This window comes from Nilaparvata lugens, chromosome 1 (genome assembly GCF_014356525.2).
Source record: "Nilaparvata lugens isolate BPH chromosome 1, ASM1435652v1, whole genome shotgun sequence".
NCBI lineage: Eukaryota > Metazoa > Arthropoda > Insecta > Hemiptera > Delphacidae > Nilaparvata > Nilaparvata lugens.
The window spans coordinates 89,622,613-89,642,461 of NC_052504.1; the positions used below are offsets into that span (position 1 = coordinate 89,622,613).

Below are 19,849 nucleotides of genomic sequence, written 5' to 3' on the forward strand. Positions count from 1 at the left end.
AAATACTCTACCTTTTGACGTACAACTGAATTTGAACCCCTCATAAGGGGGTGACTTTAGGGGTTGTAAGCCACCCCTAAGTCATCCCCTTATGAGGCGTTGAAATTCAGTTGTACGTCAAAAGGTAGAGTATTTGACCAATAACTTATCCTGGAAGTAACAGTATTATATCTACAACAGTCTCTAACTTATTGAAGGGTTCCCAAACATATGACTCACTCTCTATATGTGCAACTACTAATTGAATAAGGGAATATCGAGCATAACAAGGGTACCGCGTACAGGTGAACCTTGGAAAAATTGTTCAAGATATGATCATATTTTGAGGTTGTGGTAGTTTCGTAAAACGCTGATGAGAAACAGCTAAATGGACAAATTGGTGTAGATAGAAAACTACTAGTAGTTCTGTGAACAGTAGACTTCGCGCAGTTATAACGACGTCCCAAACCATAAGCACTTCCACACTGATACACTAACTATTTATTTGATCAGATCATGCTTACACAAGATTTAATTATCATATAACGCTTTCCAGAATTTAGCGCGAGAAAACCAGAAGACATCTGGGCACCCAGACGAGCTGTTATAAGTTCTTTGCATCCTATTTAATAGTGCATAAAATTGCATGCAATGATGCATGCAATTTAAAGTCTACACAGCTGTTAAATTTTTACCAAGTTACATTGAGATATTGAATTGCATGCGTCATGGAATGCAATTTATAGTCAACTCGACAGCTGATTATGATGAATAATTCTATAGCCTGATTTTTACGGTAATATTGGCGTATGAAGGAGGCTCCTTTTTCCTTTTATATTATCCTTGAAATGCAAAATTTCCAAAAACCTTGTAAATACGTCGACGCGCAATTTAAAAAGGAACATACCTGTCAAATTTCATGAAAATCTATTACCGCGTTTCGCCGTAAATGCGCAACATAAAAACATATTATAAACATTTAAACATTAAGAGAAATGTCAAACTGTCGACTTGAATCTTAGACCTCACTTCGCTCGGTCAATTAGAAGTTTTCAAGGGCAAATTTAACAGGGAAATAATCAACTTTAATACATTGATTGTCATTAGATTCCAATGGAGTTACTACAACGGAGGGAACTAGCCCTCAAAATGCAGTTAGTCACAAAAGAAATATATTTTTGCATACCGGTATTTTATAATTACTGAATTTTTGCATATTATTCTCACTATTATTACTGTATTTTCATATCTAACCAATCTTTCCATTGACAATTTTTGGAGATCTAAAGGAAAGATAAAAGGATAACATACTTTCAATATTTAGCATCAAACTGTAATGCTATCTATTAGTGGTTTTCACAGACCCTTGCTAGCACGGGTTACACCTGCTCGTATTTTATAAAGACCTATTTGAAATACAAATGGTTAAATATAAAAAATACGGTTTAAGGGCATGAGGAGAACAAATACAACGACAAAAATAATTAGGAATAATGAATTATGATGTGGCAATGGTAACAATGAGAAATTGGAGTGAGGTGTTCAAAGTTTTCAGTAAATTTGGATTGCCTATAATTTTCAGATGTATTCTCACTAAATATTCATAAAGATCACAATTCTCAATTACTGTGCTAAAATGAGCAAAAATCGACTCAGAGTGACTTCAGTCATAGTAAATTATTTTCATCACTATATAAATATATTTTTTATAGATTCACATTACATCCAAAACTGAAATGAAACCAACCAGACCCTCAAAAAGCATTACTTCGTTTTCCAAAAATGCCTAAATGAATAGATAACGAAACAAACTACGTTCCAGGTGACAGAGCAAAAACCCAACAAAATTTATCAACTGATCCGCAGTTCTTATGTTTTGCAGCACTAGAAGTTACTGACTGATAGAACTAACAATGGAATCATATTTTCTAAAACTGAAAAACGTGTGTTCGAATCAAACCTGAATGAACATTATACTTTCAAATCTATAAATATTATTTTTCCCCTTGAAAAAGAGATTGATACAACAATTCAATATCATCAAGTTACTGGAGAAACTAGAATATACAGACTGTAGAATATCAAGACATAATATAGATTATAAGACCGATAATATTTAAGTTTCGGTTTGAAAAGGAGTATATAAAAAATGGGTAAAACGTTGACTCGTTCAGAGAAATTGATGAATACAAGACTCATTCATAATCGTAATATCACCACGATAAATAAATTGATTTTTTTTAATTTGTTAAATCAATACAAGACTCATTCATAATCGTAATATCACCACGATAAATAAATTGATTTTTTTCAATTTGTTAAATCAACCACCAAATAGGTAAGTAGCAATAAGATGAAAATTCATAATACATGAAAACAAAAAATAATTGAGAAGATTATTTGTAGGAGTATAAGAAACAGTGAAAAATAAATGTGTGTGTTAAATAATAAGTGATTAATTTCAAGAATATCAAAGCAATGAATGAAAAACGTTTATGAGAAACCTTGAAGTAGTTTGTAAAGTCTACACGTTTAAAATTTACAACAAATAAACTAGATGTTCTAAATTAATTACAGTTTGCAAACGGCTGAACTAAATTCAACGAGGACAGATTTAAGGAATTATAAATCTGACACATTTTCTCGATTGCAATGTTTCTCGAAAATTGAAAAATAAAGAGTGCGTTCAATAATAAGTGAGTAATTTGAAAGTAAATAGTTAATAATTTCGGCTAATGCTGCGTTGCATCATAGGGAAAAGATAGCATATGTTGAAGAGCATTGTATCTTGTACTAAATAATACAAATGCTATCTTCTATCTATGGTTGCACCAACCGGTATAAATTAGCTTAAATTAGATGACCGAAGCTACTTAACATTGTCTTGATCCAAGATCCGAATTTATACAACTTGGATCAACCCAGAAAATGAGTTTTAACGTGCAAAGACCTAACACAGATTTAAAACCCCGGCAGACATTGCTCAATGTAATATACGTCAAGTAGCTCTGAATCATGTCCTTAAAACCTCTAACGAAGTTATATTTAGGGTTAGATGATCCCATTTCATTTGTTTTCATGTGAACATAAATCTTTTCGGGCCTCCTCTCTGAGGTGCGTACAGACCTAATCTCTGCTCTACAAACGAACGTTACACGAGCAGATCGCAAGATGATCGCTGCGAGCAAGAGCAGAACGCGAACTTGGCAAGTTCCTAGGGCGAACTAAAATAAATAATAATAATAATATCGAGTGACCTGGCTGGCTCATGTCTGGTGTCAGAGTTTTCAGGTCGCAACTGATCAATTTCAGGGCCTCTGACATGACCTAACGACTGCTTTTTAGGCAGTCGGGACCGACGGCTTAACGTGTATATCCGAAACACCAATAGGGCGAACTAACCAATAGTTGCGCGGTTAATGTTTTTGTTGGATTAGTTACGATCTCTGTGTTAGCATATAAAATTATCAAAATTAATAATTAATTATTACATCATCAAAATTAAATAATATCAAATTATAAAAAAATCTCTAATAAAAGGTACCAGCATATTAGAATTTAGAAGAAAGAAGCCGAACTCCCAACCTTTCACCAAACCTTTCACCTTTCAAAACATTGTCAGACATAACCTTTTTTTGTAATAGAACATTAACATAAATGCAATAAACATAATATTTATTATTAATTTATTGTATAAACATAATTAATAAAAATAATGTATTATTAGGCTACCCAGCTATCCCCTGGTCAGAATATGATAATTATTATTTAGTTTTGTCACCCGATCAGCTGGATTGAACGTTTCACATTTGTGAGGTTAGGCTGTAGCCAAGTCAACAATACAATAAGCGCGCGATAATCTTGCGAACCTCTAGCGAACCCTTGCGTAAAATCTCGCGTAACAGTCATGTTCGGAGTGTGTTCGTAGCGCGTATATCTGTACGCACCTCTACATGTCACTGCATCGGTGTCAAATAAGTTTGAGATGGTGAACGGAAAAACAGAAGTACAGAAGGAATAGGTTATTCATCAGAAAATTTCTCAAATATGTTCGAGACAGAAAACATTGAAATGTTACAGTAGACCTACAGTAGAAATATCCACGAGGAGACAAAATTACAAGATGCCGGAAACGAAAATAAACAAAAAAATTTAACGGGCACTGGACCTGAATTATTTTCTCGACTTACACGTAGACACGTCGACTTGCTCTTAGGCTATTCGTCAGAAAACGAAATTGATATTTTTCTCATAATATGTTTGAGATGGTGAACGGAAAAACTAAAGTACAGAATGGGTTATTCATCAAATGATATTATAAAAAATATGTTCGAAATAGAAAACATGAGATTGAAATAAAGTAGAAATATTCCCCAGAAGACAAAATTAGAAGTTTCAGACAAAATCGGAGATTTTATCAAAAATGTTCGAGATAGAAAACATTGAATACAGTATAAATATTGACTTGGAGACAATATTTGTCGGGACGAAAATAAACAAAAACAAATTGAACTGAAATAAATTAGAAATGTTCACCGGAAAACAAAATTAAAATAAACGAAAATAAAGAAAAACAAAAATATTCACCCGGCACAGAAACTAAATCTTTTCGACTTGCACGTAGAGCTGCTCCTCGCGAAAGGAGTCACCAAGGGTCCAGCAGCTGCGACGGCAAGCGAACAGGAAGACAGAGCCGAACTCGAGGTGCTCGGCCGGGTCGACTGAGCCGGTCGATGACGTCACCAGGCGTAGGCGAGGGATGATGGTGGGTAGCAGCTGCAGCTCGAAAGCCAGCTCGCCGTGACAATAGCGGCAGCGCGAGGGAAGGTCGTGCGGTGGGTACAGGAACAGCGGAGAACCGCCGTCGCGGCAATACCTGTCAATTTAATTAGTAAAATATTAAAACAAATTTAATGGCATTAATTCAATTTAATAGGTTAATTTTATTAGTTCAATAATATAAAAGTAATCCAATTTGAGAGTAATACAAAACAATCTTATAAATTAATATATAGTGAAAAATGTATAGCTAATGTTACCAAAATAATGAATAGACTAACAGCTAATATAAACAACAATTACCAGTTACTTTCAGTTTCACTGATATGTGGGAATCCAGCTTAAGCCAGTATGCAGAGTGGATGAAAAGTGGTGTGATTGGGGATCCTACTCAAATTGAAAATACTACTTTACTATGACTTCAAAAATCTGGTTCGCCATCTTGAATCCGCCATATTGAATGCAACTTCATTTTTTTAAATAGGAAGGTGGTCATGCGATACATGATTTCTATACGAAATTTCAAGAAAAAATGAATGGTGAAAACTGCACATCGATATCTCAAACCGTTCAGAAGATATTCACATTATTAACCAATACTATTCAAAGCAGAAAGGAGAGAAAAAAGTATGAGAACGGCTTAGTATCTCATAAAAGATTGTGATTCCAAGGTGAGTGTGATTGGAGATCCCTCTACTCAAATTGAAAATACTACTTTACTATGACTTCAAAAATCTGGTTCGCCATCTTGAATCCGCCATATTGAATGCAACTTCATTTTTTTAAATAGGAAGGTGGTCATGCGATACATGATTTCTATACGAAATTTCAAGAAAAAATGAATGGTGAAAACTGCACATCGATATCTCAAACCGTTCAGAAGACATTCACATTATTAACCAATACTATTCAAAGCAGAAAGGAGAGAAAAAAGTATGAGAACGGCTTAGTATCTCATAAAAGATTGTGATTCCAAGGTGAGTGTGATTGGAGATCCCTCTCACAATTAAAAATACTACTTTACTATGACTTCAAAAATCTGGTCCGCCATCTTGGCTCCGCCATATTGTATGCAACTTCATTTTTTAAAATGGGAAGGTTGTCATGCGATACATGATTTTGATACGAAATTTCAAGAAAAAATGAATGGTAAAAGCCGCACAACCATATATCAAACCGTTTAGAAGATATTCACATTATTAATCAATTCCACTTATTTATTTCATTTCTGATATGCATGATATTGATTAATAATTTTAATATCTTCTGAACGGTTTGAGATATCGATATGCGGTTTTCGCCATTCATTTTTTCTTGAAATTTCGTATGAAAATCATGTATCGCATGGCCACCTTCCCATTTAAAAAAATAAAGTTGCATTCAATATGGCGGATCCAAGATGGCGGACCAGATTTTTGAAGTCATAGTAAAGTAGTATTTTTAATTTGAGAGGGATCCCCAATCACACCCTCCATCAAATTACCTTTGTGTATGAGATATGAAGCCGTTCTCGAATTTTTTCTCTCCTTTCTGCTTTGAATATTATTGATTAATAATGTGAATATCTTCCAAACGGTTTGAGATATCGATATGCGGTTTTCGCCATTCTTTTTTTTCTTAAAATTTCGTATCGAAATCATGTATCACATGACCAGCTTCCTATTTAAAAAAAATAAAGTTCCATTCAATATGGCGGATCCAAGATGGCGGACCACATTTTTGAAGTCATAGTAAAGTAGTATTTTCAATTTTAGTAGGATCCCCAATCACACTCACCGTCAAATAACCTTTGTGTATGAGATATTAAGCCGTTCTCGGACTTTTCACCCACTCTGTATATTGTAATCTGCATAATTAAAGAACGCTAATCTAATCTAATATATTGTATATACAATCCATACAAAGTTAGTGGACAGTCTACTAACGTTGCAATCCGTTTACATAAAGTAACATTAACACATAACAATTCTTAAAGTTGCCATTAGCAACCAGTTGACGGATAGTTTTATTGAAGAGGGAACATTTTATTTGAGTAATTTTAAACAGTTATATTTATTAAAAAAAAAAATTGTGGACACAAACCAATTTTACATCAAATTACTCAAAGAATTATCAAGTTTATGATGATGTATTATGAGTGTTATATGTGCCCTCCTTTTGAGGCTCGGACGACATCTAGACGGTAGGCAAATTCATCGCAGACTGTTCACAAGATGCCTTCTCGGACTGTAGGTACTGCATCAGTTATCCTGGTTTTTAGCTCCTTAATATCAAGTGCTGAGGGAGGAACATAAATACGATCTTGTTCCTCCCTTAGTACTTGATATTGAGGAGCTAAAACCCAGGATAACTGATGCAGTACCTACAGTCCGAGAAGACATCTTGCGAACAGTCTGCGATGAATTTGGGTTGATGTCGTCCGAGCCTCAAAAGGAGGGCACATATAACACTTATAATACATCATCATAAACTTGATACTTCTTTGAGTAATTTGATGTTCAATTTAAATTCATAAGTTGAGATAAATGAAAATATCTGTAAGATTTTATATTTTATTGTACATGGAAAGTTTCAATTCATGAGAGCCCCTTTCAAATAAAAGACATGAGAGCTATGAGATTTGAAAATGGTTTTCATGAGTTGAAACATTTTATGCACTAGGCCTAATAACATATTGAAGGGTATTGGCTATTTATGTTATTTCTACCTATAGTAAGGTCCACGTTATAATGGCAGTGGATAAAGATAGAAGAATAGCGATGCCGATTCTCTGCATTAATTAATTATATTTCTACACTGTCAAAATCATAATTGGCATGGTTGTGGACCTAGAAAAGGATAGTACCACCGGCTTTGTCAAATGATAGACAAGGATAGCAAAACTAAAGTTGATCAAATACTGTCATTATAACGTGGACCTCACTATATGAATTTGAATTGAAGCGGCAAAAAATACTCAAAAATAATTTACAGCCTTGTTTAGATTGACAGGAAAGGAAGCTGAGGAACGATTGACAAACTTTTTTGTCAAATTTTCAAACTTGTAATTGTAATTGTTTGACATTGCCAAATTTTTTATTGTTTTCTTGAGTTGTAACATGTTATGCACTAATGACATTTTAAAGGGTACTGGATAATATCTTTATTCTATCGCAACTCATCAATTTGGATTGAAGCTTCAAAAAAAATACTCAAAAATAGTTTACAATCTTGTTTAGGTTAACATGAAGTTGAGGATCAATTGAAAAACTAGGAACACCACTGCTGAGTCAATCATTAGTATCTCTCCAGATGTTATTTTGATCTCGACGGTACAATGGACTAACCTCAACAACTGTCCAGGATTGGACTGTATCCGACAGAGAAAGGTGTGGAACATCTTGTCACCGTGCGCTGGCAGACTACGCTCGTACTTTTCGCAGCTGACTTCGCCACTGCCTCCTATACCACCGCCACCATTACCACTGCCACCGTCCACCGCATGCGACGATCCGTGCATCAGCTCTCTCACATGCTCCGCGTTGGTCGGACTGTTGGAAGTGCACCGCTCCTCCTCTCCCACCGAGATGAAGTACGGCGAGAAGTACAGACTCGACGACGGCACCTGACAAGTCAACATGTCTCAATTCAATACAAAATAAAATGCGTTTAATTTTTTTCAAATTAAAATTCATTTATTGAAAACTAGCAGGTAAGCCGTGTTCCGCAAGGGTCCAATTTAACACTTGATAAACTGAAAACTTGATGCAATGAAATCTTGAAGAATTTGAAATAGGCCTATAAAAATCTTCGGTAAATAAATAATCTATCGGGGCACCGAGCTTCGCTCGTTATTTTTATTTATTGATAAACAGAACACAATTCTTTAAAATGATCGTGTTTATATTTTAAAGCTGAGATATTTTGATTTTCCACAGACGCACTTGCTCACTCACTTTTTCATCATCCACAGACGACGAAAGTCTCATCTGTTTTTCCAAGGATGAATCATCCTTTTAATGTCATTCAGCGAGTTTTCCCAGGGATGAGACCTAGTGCAATCGAATTTTTATATCATAAACCTACTATGTTCCAAATTTCGTAAAAATCGTTGGAGCCGTTTTCGAGATCCGTTGGACATAAATAAATAAATATAAATAACCAAATATAAAAATATAATCAGATATACAGAAATTGTTCGCTTAATATAATAGGATATTATGCAAAATTTCAAGTTAATCAGTCCAATAGTTCAGACATGATGACGCGTCATTCGTGAATTTCCTATCCTGTACGTGTATAAGCCAGTTCTTTCCTTTATTCTTTTATTATAATACAGATAACACAAAAACAATACATAATATAATTATGTGGAAAAAATAACTTGAAAGTATGTTGATAAAGTTTGTGAAGTGAATGTTGATGTTGTGAAACTTTTCCATAATTGATGAGACTTGAGATTTTGTCATTATTCCACTTTATTTCAATAAAAATTATCACACGTAAGCATGCTCCTGTAAAATAATAATTTTTATTGAAATAAAGTATAATATTGTCAAAAATTTCAAGTCTCTTCAACTTGAAAGTACATAGAATATGTTGAATCTCTTAAAATTAATTGGCGTTACCAGCAAAACCTTGTGCTGGCAAAATAAACAAAACAGTTCAAAAATTAGAATCAATAATTCGTACAGTACCTACTATGGAGATTTATCGCTTTAGTTTGGCATTCATATCGAGGAGTAAGAAATAGTGATACAACGACTGTATATTTATGTGTCTGATGCCAACAAAAATAAAACAAATTCAATCATGTAACAGGTAAATACATTTATCAATTTAATCAACTCATGCCCGGTTGCAGTGTCGTTACATAAAATCAAACATAGCTATGTGAGACATAGTTTAAAATCATTGACATAAATGGTTGGTCGTTACACAGTCGTTTGCTGAAGCCCATTTAGCTATATCTCGAATTAGCATCACACATAAGTCACACTGCAGCTCTATTCACTCTTTTCAGTACACTTCTACATGTTTCTATCCAACCGATGTCTTAGCATCAGGGAAAGTTTCAATCGACATCACTGTGAACAGACTTAAAAGACCTCACATGAAATTGATAAACAATATGGCGACTCTTGGCTTTTGGCGAGATTTCTCACAATATTTAGCGATTTGTAGGTTAGAAACAACTCAAAAAACATAAGGAGAAAAAATAATTTACTTATACAGATAGTTTTTCGTAAACATCTTTCAAAAATAAACTATCACAACCTCTAAAATGCATTTGGCGGGAGTGGATATTGGATTTAACAGCACGACTTTGGGCCCATAACTTGACTGACCGTTTTTAGTTATTGGAGACATAAATAAGCTCTTTCTGACGACTGTGCAACGAAATCATGAGTCTAATTGGGCGTTTTTATTTTTATGGGAGCTATCGTTTACTTTGACATAAGTAAAATGCCTGATTTTAAATTTATGTGACAACTCTGCAACCGGGCATCATTCTTCTAGTGCTTGATTTTGTGATGATGCAAGTGATGACATGTTTTACAGGCTTCTATTTATTTATTTAGCTTATGGCAGATACACAACAAATATATAGCTAATGAGAAGTATATATAGATTTCAATATATAGATTTGTATTGAGAAAGTTTCAATCGACATCACTGTGAACAGACCTAAAAGACCTCACATGAAATTGATAAACAATATGGCGACTCTTGGCTTTTAGCGAGATTTATAAATAAAATATTATAAATAATAATTATTTATAAATATTCGCACGTTGCTTGAGAAATAGGTTATGTTGACCAAGTATGATGAGAAGTTCTCGTATTTTATCTCTATATTTTGGCAAATATTCATTGATTGTTGGCAAAATTCATTGCTAGTCATACCTGTGGCACAGGCGCGGCCTGCTCAAAAAGCGATATGACGTTGACCTGCGCAGTGGGCGGCGTATCAATGGTGACCACTTCACTCTCATCGCCACCCTCAATCTCGGCGGAGGCGGTGGGTGACAGCAGCCGCCCCATGGCACCACCCCCGGCTCCTGACATCCCGCCACCGCGACGGTTAGCGTTAGTGTTGCGCTGGTTCACGTTCAACTCGGCCAGACCGGCGGTAATGTCGTGGTCCTCATCCGACGACACCTGGTTGCTTAGCAACTCGATCGTGCTTTTGTCATGGTCGTCGTCTGACGACACCTGGTTGCTTAGCAACTCAATGGTGTTGCCGTTCTGCTCGTCCTCCCAATTGTCGGCGCCCTCGCACCAGTCAGTCGACATGTTCACCGCCACCTCCACGCCTCCACTCACGCCACGGCCGCCACCCCCTGTGCCGCACGGCACGTGGCTTCTCAGGCATACCCAACTGCGAACAATCGACAATGCTTATATTAAAACAAAATATATTATACTATTGTGTTGTGTTTTATTTTATTTATCTATTGATTAGTCTTTGAACAAGGTAGAATTAAGATTAAATCAATGTATAAGTCCTGGGAACACGGTAAATTATTGTCCAAGTCACAATTTACCTGTAAAATGTCCGCGTCCTAAGGTAACCATTCTTAAGGTTCGTACAGACTTTCGCTCCGCTCCGCAATCGAACGTCACTCGAGCAGATCGATTGATGATCGATCGGTAATGAAGCAGGAGTGGTGGAACGCGATCAGAGCGTTTAAAAGAGCTCGATCTTGGCTAGTTCCTAGGTCGAACTAACCAATAGTTGCGCATGCGCGGTCAACGTTTTTGTTTGTAATATTTGTTAATAGTTACGATCTCTGAGTTGGCATATATAATTATCGAAATTAATAATTAATAATTAATTATTAAATTAACAAAATTAAATAATATAAAATTATTTTTAATAATAGGTACCAGCATATTAGAATTTAGAAGAAAGGAGCCGAACTCCCAACCAAGCCTTTCACCTTTCAAAACATTGACAGACATAGCCTTTTTTGTAATAAAACATCATAAATGCAACAAACATAATAATTATCATCAATTTATTATATAAACATAATTAATAGACATAATGTATTATTAGGCTACCCAGCTACCCCTGGTCAGAATATTTTATTTAGTTTTGTCAACCGATCAGCTGGATTGAAAGTTCCACATTTATGAGGTTAGATTGTAGCGAAGTCAACAATAAGAAAAGAGCGGAGCGATCATCCTTCGAGCTTATTTCGAACCTCAATCAAACCCTTGCGCAACATCTCGCGTAACGTTCATGATCGGAGCGAGTGCGAAGCGTGTTGGAGGCGCGTATATCTGTACACACCTTTTCAGTTTATGTTCCTAAATCCAACCACCAGTGAATCCTGCCTCGCACTGTGACAGCGGTGCATTCACAATGCACCACGTCGAAGAGCTCTCAATAGTCCCACTATTTAAGAGATCTACCACAGAATATAACCAACAAAATAATGATTGATAGCCTCTCGTGTTAAATGATTTCTTCTTTATAGAATATTATTTGAGTGATGAAGTGCACACTTCACACTTCTCTAAAAGGTAAGTTTGTAAATCAGCCTTTGTTCATTTACGTAGCTAGTAAACGACACACTTTGGTGGAAATTAACTTCACCAAAAGCTTGAACCAAAGATTTGAAGTGGCGTTCCATGGGAACAAGTAGTTTTGCACCAGTAACGTGACATGGAACAATCTACCACTGGAATTGGAACAATTTACCACTTACCGTGTTCCCAGAACGTGCCCAATGAGACTCGAGTGATCAGTGTAAACGCTTTATTAAATACCATATAATGAATTAAACAACTCGACTACGATGCTCATTTTAAACTGGTAATGAGGTCACTCATCACCAAATATATCTCAAGATTGATTTCGTAATATTTCACCTTATTTTTACTGAAATTACAGTACAATGTACAGTCCGGGTCCTTTGCCTATCGGCGGATGGCTACTAGACTACAATACTACCCGTTCAAAAAATATAGAACATTTTCGTATCATAAGCAACAGATGCTCTTTTGTATCTTCTCAAAAGCAACGTGTTGCATCCGAAAAGATACACTATGAGCTGTAATGTATCTTTCCATAAGCAACAGATGCTCTTTTAAATCTTCTCAAAAGCAACGTGCTGCATCCGAAAAGATACATAAGGAGCATTTTGGAGTTGGGTTCTTTTAGCACAACACAGCGTATCAGCTGAAATTCGTTCAACTTGCTCTTTCCATTGTTGGTGATACGTTGAAACTCTCTCATTGATTAAGAATCTCTGTGTGTAGGGAGCTTCCTCCATCTAGAGAATCTAGAGGTCTAGGGTCTCTGAAGGCTGTTGTTTTGCAAAGCCATGAATATCACCCCGCGAACCACACCTTGCCTGTATGCCGTTTTAAAGTCAATATCGGGGCACCGGGCTTCGCTCGTTATTTTTATTTATTGATAAACAGAACACAATTCTGTAAAATGATCGTGTTTATATTTTACAGCTGGCTATATGTCAGCTTATGAATTTCGGGGATGCGATATTTTGATTTTCCACAGAATCACTCGCTCACTTTTTACTATCCGCAGACGACAAGAGTTTCAGCTATTTCAGCCAAGGATTAATTATCCTTTTAATGTCGTTCAGCGAGTTTTCCCAAGGATGAAACCTAGTGCAATCGAATTTTTATATCATAAACCTACTATGTTCCAAATTTAGTGAAAATCGGTTTCAAGATCAGTTAAACATAAATAACCAGATAACAAGATATAAAAATATAAACAGATATACAGAAATTGCTCGCGTAATATAATAGGATAGAGGCGAAGCTATATATACACTAATAGCATCTTGTCATCCAATGATAATCTTACCAACCATGAGATTGTTTGATGGAAGTCATCTTAACATAGCACAAATTAAAAATAATAATGTCTGGTGAACAAAATTTACTGATTACATCAAATTGATTGGTACATTTTACCTTCCATTCTGATTCCAACAGTTAGGGTTGATGCAAGCGAATATATAGAGAGTTCTGTGAAATGAGTTTTCAATCGGTGCATAAATCTGCAGAACCAAAGGTAAACTCAGACTGCACAGGCAACATGTCGGATTTTGTCTATTTTCTCCATTGGGCCAATCCTGGAAATAAAATAAAAAAGTGGTCAATTATGAATTATTGGCAACACGCTTCTACTAACAATAAAATAAATATATAGATTCTACATGGTTGTTTATTCGGAGGCAGAGCAAGAGGTCAAGCTACCAGTCAAGCTACTTGCCTTCTGGATTGATTGAGTTCAAATGGAGTCACATTTGCGTTTCCACCGCCTTCTATAGTGCATAGCTGTGATTCAAGTAGTCCCATTATGTCTGATCTAGTATTAATTGTTGATATACAATAGAAAAATGAAGTCCAACCATGAAAAAGATGGACAAATGATGTGGAGCAGGATTTGAGAACGCTTGGAATTCGAAACTGGAAAAGGTAGGCAGAGGATCGGGAGAGATGGAGAGGCTTTGTGAGGGAGGCTAAGTTTTAACTACATGTAGAGCTGAGTACTATGTAAGTAACATTACCGATTGATTCTGAATATTAGAACCAATAACAATACCTATGTTATTAATGATGATTAATGTATGAATAAATAAATAAATAAATAAATAAATATAAATATGACCAATTCTATCTCAATATATTCTATTTATAAAAAAAAAATATCTTTTCATAGTTGAGATTAAATTTTCTTTAATGAAGTTCATTATATTTTTTCAGCGCGTACCAAGAATATTGCAACTGTGCGGATATGAAGTAAGATAAAGTATTTGCTTTGACTAGTGACAGACAAGGATAGCCAACCAATCTTAATCAGGTCTTGGATTTATAACGTAACTCACTATGGGACAATAAGCCGAACAGGTAAAAGGCAAACTATAGAAAGGAAGAGTGAGAGAAAATGACTGTCATCTCATTAAAATGACTAGTCTTTTTTATTACGGATGATACCCACATGAGCATTTAGCCTGTGCACAGTCAGGTAGAGCGAGCAGATTAAAGGGTACAACGCCTTGGAAAAATAAATGAAGATTTATTAACGTGGAATAAAACGTAAAAGATCTTTCAGCTAGGAGGAATATGCAGAGCAGAGAAAAGTAGTGATACAACGGCCAAGATGTTGCCGTACTAGAGCGGACAGCGTTCTGTAGTCTTTAGTGAGTGTTCAACACTTCAAGATACGCATACCTAGTTTCCTCTTTAAAAACACTGCATCAATTGTGCCAGTTTTCCAGACTTGGCAAACTCGCTTGTCTTTATGACTCTATTCATCACTGTAGTTGGCTGAACTGGTTCTCCATCTCCCTCTATATCACTGCTTCGCTTATACTTCCAAGTGAGAAGTTACTTCAATTTTACTATATTCATCTCGGCTAACCTAGCCAGCGCCTGTGGAGACATATGTTCCCCTCCAAGCACCTATCATATACATCCTTATGACTACTTTAAACAGCTCTCTATGGATGGAAACGGTGTCTACACCTTTTACATAAAATGTGCTGTCTGATGCAAATGAAATATATATTTAGGGACTTTGTGGACGTATGTTCCCATCCAAACAAATATTATAATATATCCTTATGACTACTTTAAACAGCTTTCTATGGATGTGAACGGTGTCTACACCTTTTACATAAAACGTGCTGTCTGATGCAAATAATACATTTTAGAATACTGGACAAGATGGGGTGAAAAGCAATTATAATACAAGCCAAGAGATAGACTTTGAGAGCTCCCGCACCATAACTATGATATTTTTTAAAGGTTTCAGTATACAATGTTTTTTTAAAGATTAGCCAGTGAAATGAAAAAAAGCAGTAGTCTACGTGAAAATTATTCAGTGCAGTGGAGGAAAGGCTTTTTATTGCCAGACCACTTTACTAATTTACGGGTACGGTAATGAGAAAACCTTCTTTTGTTCACAGTTTTGTTTTCAAGTTCTTTCTTTACCAATAAAACACCACAATAGGTACTTTATCAAAAATTTAAAATAAAATTAAATTATTAGGAATTAAAGAGGTTAGGTAGGTTGTAATTTAACCATATTTTATAGACTAAGTTATTGAAAACATAATACTTACAGGCTTTCCACCAATTTTATTGCAAGTAAAGTCTACTTGACTTTTATATTTGTCAGTGATCGCTTCATCTTCAAACCCCAGTAGAACACGATTTATACGTTTTGCCATGACTCGATTCAACTATTAAAAATAAGATTGCATTTTTATAATTATTTAATTTGGTCACAATTTTTTTCAAATCGTATTACGGTTAAAAAAGCTTTGGCATCAATTTAATTCTAAATATGCTACAGGAGCAATAAATTGTTTTTATTTTTTAAGCAAAGCAGTTACACTGAAAACTATTTGATCCTGGATAACACAGTTATAAAATTATAAAGGGATATACTATTTTTAAAATTGCAGAAACTGTAAGCCTAACTAGACACAGATCTGTAATCAGAAATCAATTTTATTCTATTTGGAATAAAAATGATGAACGAATCAAACTAGCAAACCCATTATTACGAAGTATCAACAAACAGAACACAACCACGAGGGTACCAGGGTATTGATTTCTAGGTTAACCTAGTTGTTCAGCTTCTAGGCTTCTGCAGACTGTACAAAGTCAATACTTGTGTCAAAAAAGTAGTTCAAGATCATAGAAAATAACATCATCCATAAAAGATGCTAAATATTTTTACCAACTCATATCACAACAAATAAAATAAATTAAATGAGTTGAGGCATTTCTATATTATTCAACACTAGTATTCACCCGTGCTTCGCAACAAAAAAACGACCCCTTCAGTTTTTTTCAGTTCCTCTTCAGATCTGCGAGATTTCAAATCTTCTAAGTTTTAAAGGTGAAGGAAAGGTTGGGAGGTTTAAGGTTTTAAAAGCAATGATATTTTTTGATGATATTATATAATAAACACGTTATTGAAATACTCATAGCCCAGTCAACGAAGTGTTATTCTGGGAAAAGTTTGGAAGACAATTTTTGACCCCGCAGTTCTGTTTAGGGTAGTGAGGAGGTAAACATATCAAAAGTCCTCACCCCTACCCAGTGTGCTAAGGGGGTGAGGGTGGTTCAAAGGTAACATGTTTTGGTTTCTCGCATATAACTCGAAATTTATGCATTTTACAGACATTACTATTCTATAAGAAATTGAAGCTTACATAATTTCCTACAATATTGATCTCACAACTTTTTCTATATCTCTTTTACTTCTCGAGATGTCCGCTCTAAAAGATGTGTTATTTTTGAAAAAAAAACACATTTTCTTTCAATTTTTTGCTATTTTTGCTCTTATAACTTTTTGAATATCGATGGCAAAAAATCCATGCTGATCATGAGCTTATAGAGCATCAAATTCTCTTCAATTTAGTGCCGGTTGCACAACAGCTGGTTAAATTTTTAACCGTGATTAATTCTACGAGAACCAATTAGAGAAGCCGTCTTATCAAAAACGCCTTCTCTGATTGGTTCTAAGCCGTCTTATCAAAAACGCCTTCTCTGATTGGTTCTCGTAAAGTTAACCACGGTTAAAATGTAACCGGCTGTTGTGCAACCGGGCCTCAATGTATGGTTTCGCAAGTTTACGCACATCCCAATAACTGTTGCAGCAGCTTCAGTGTTGAGTGTGAGCAGGTCCGGCCCCAGGGGTGGGCGGACCGGGCGGCCGCCCAGGGCGGCAGGTTTTGGGGGCGGCAAATTTAAAGGAACGAAAAATTTTAAAATACAAATGAATAATAAATACATAATATCAAATGTGAATGGTAAAACTATATAAGAAGCTTTTGAACCTCGAGCTAATGAAGACTTTTCTAAGATCAACAATGTCCCAGGAACGTCTGAGTGATCTAGCGAACATAAAATAGCTCAGTCCCCAGATCTTGAAGAATTGGTGAAGGAATTTCCCCATGCAAAGGTCAGACGAGTTCTACTTAATTAAACAGGTGTGTTAAACAAACTTGTAGAAATTGTAGTTCTAATTACTTAGCAAGTTGAGTAGGCCTAATACTATGTTGCAGTCTACGTCTTAAGGCTGTGCAAAGGCTAAAAATAAACTTTCTTGTACTGATGATATTTTTCAAAGTTTGTACCGGTATATATCAAAATGAAAAAGTTTTCTTAGGAAAACATTTTCTTCCAATCATTACTTTTTGAGATATGAACGCCTAAAGTTTAATTTTTTGGGACAGGACATTCCAAATTTGGTATGAAATATTTGAAACATTTTCTGAAAATATCAATTTTTGAAAAAGTTATTCAATTTACAAAAAACTCAACTAAACACTATTTTTGGTCATTTTTAGTAAATTGAATAACTTTCTCAAAAATTGATATTTTCAGAAAATTTTTGTTTTATTAAATCAAAAATACCATGGAGAATTTATCATTTGAATTTTATGGATTCATCTCGTACCGAATTTGAAATGTTCTGTCCCAAAAATTTAAACTTTAGGCGCTCATGTCTCAGAAAGTAATGATTGAAAAAAAAATGTTTTCCTAAGAAAACTTTTTCATTTTGATAGATTGATCCTTAAGCGATCCTTGATAGTGTCCTCGCGCGCCTCTCCACTAGGAAATACTAAAATGAAGTGCAACTAACGGGTGATTCTCATAGAACATAATCCCATGAGCTTATATCATTGTGCGAAATATCACTGTGAGGACAATATAGATGGTGATGATGATTGAAGCTAAAAATGAGGTGTTTTTCACAATACAATGAGCATTGTTGTCAAGTGTACCTGGAAATCTATATGAGATAGAGCGCTCTACCTATAGTCTCAGATTTTAGAGCACAAAATTACGACCAGAGGGATTTTGAATTTTACATCTAGATTGTTATCGGGATAATTATATTGTTCATCAAATACTAAATATGATCAAAATTGATTTTTTTCTTAAAATATCACTCATATTTGAAAAATCATAACTCAGTACTCATTGGAGATAAAGAAATGATCTCATTTCATTCAGAATTTTATGATCTTAAAAAAGGCAAGAGCAAATTTTTCTGTCCGATCGCTGATTTTGCCAGAAATAGCTGAAAACTGGAAAATGAACCTGAAATACAAACTTTTTGGGCCACTCTGTATTAGCACAAGGGAATTTTACATGAAGAATTCGGTTCTGAACCTCTCTCATGTATCCAAATAGAATATAAAAAAATCAGAACTACGATTTAAATTGCAAGCAAACCCCCATTTTTATGTCTATATTGACTGGACTTCATGCTTCAGATACAATTTGAAAAAAAATCAAGTGGAAAAGATTAAGCATATAAATCTCTACAATTAATGTTTAGTAACATTTTCACCTAAAATTGAAAATAAGCTCGAAGTTCGAGTTCGAGAAAATTAGATTATTCAAATGCAAACTGTTGGCAACTGTTGAGTCTATTAAATCATTCACTATAAAGAGATAGCAGAGCTCGTGTGTCTCCAGCTGGCTCAGATCTTTGAATAGTAGACTAAAACTTGAAATGCGTGTGAACACTAGCGTCAGTTGATCAATTTTCATAACGACAAGGAAAGTTGTGTGAGTGTGCCACACCAGATTTTTCTATCTATTATGAGTTGATTGATTTTATAGATAAGTATTGAAGGCTTCATAAAATACTATTGGTTCTGTGAACAGTAAACCTCAAGCCATTTTCTCATTCACAAGTATCTGATGTGTCACCTGTTTGAAATGTTAACAAACTCAGTTCATGTTTGAATTTGTATTCCATATATGATAATTCATCCAGTTCCGTGATAATCTTTCCATCTGATAAAAATATTCCTAAAATATTTGAAAATTATTATTTTTTTAGTCAAAAATATTATAATTTCTTCAGCATTATTTAGTTTATTTAATTATTATACTATTTTCGATTTGCAACGTTCACCAGCGGGCAAAGTTTATTCTTTTGCTGGTGATGCCATATATATAACACGTAAATTATATATACATACGTAAAGAGATATTTATGATTTTGTACTATTATTTTCTTATTTTCAAGTTAACACTTGTATTTTGTTTAAATTTATTGTTCATCATATTTGATTTGCTCTTTGTTTGTGAT

General features: G+C 34.8%; 1 protein-coding gene across 1 annotated transcript; it reads right to left on the bottom strand.

Annotated features, from left to right (window-relative positions):
• Positions 1-3,750: 3,750 nt before the first annotated feature.
• LOC111060551 (programmed cell death protein 2-like) lies at positions 3,751-16,293 on the bottom strand. The gene is made up of 5 exons (XM_022348225.2): positions 15,849-16,293; positions 13,693-13,853; positions 10,645-11,119; positions 8,085-8,362; positions 3,751-4,855 (listed from the first exon to the last, which is right to left on the bottom strand). The coding sequence occupies exons 1-5, from the start codon at positions 15,954-15,956 to the stop codon at positions 4,579-4,581; spliced, it is 1,299 nt and encodes a 432-aa protein (XP_022203917.2). The 5' UTR covers positions 15,957-16,293; the 3' UTR covers positions 3,751-4,578.
• Between the last annotated feature and the right edge of the window lie 3,556 nt (positions 16,294-19,849).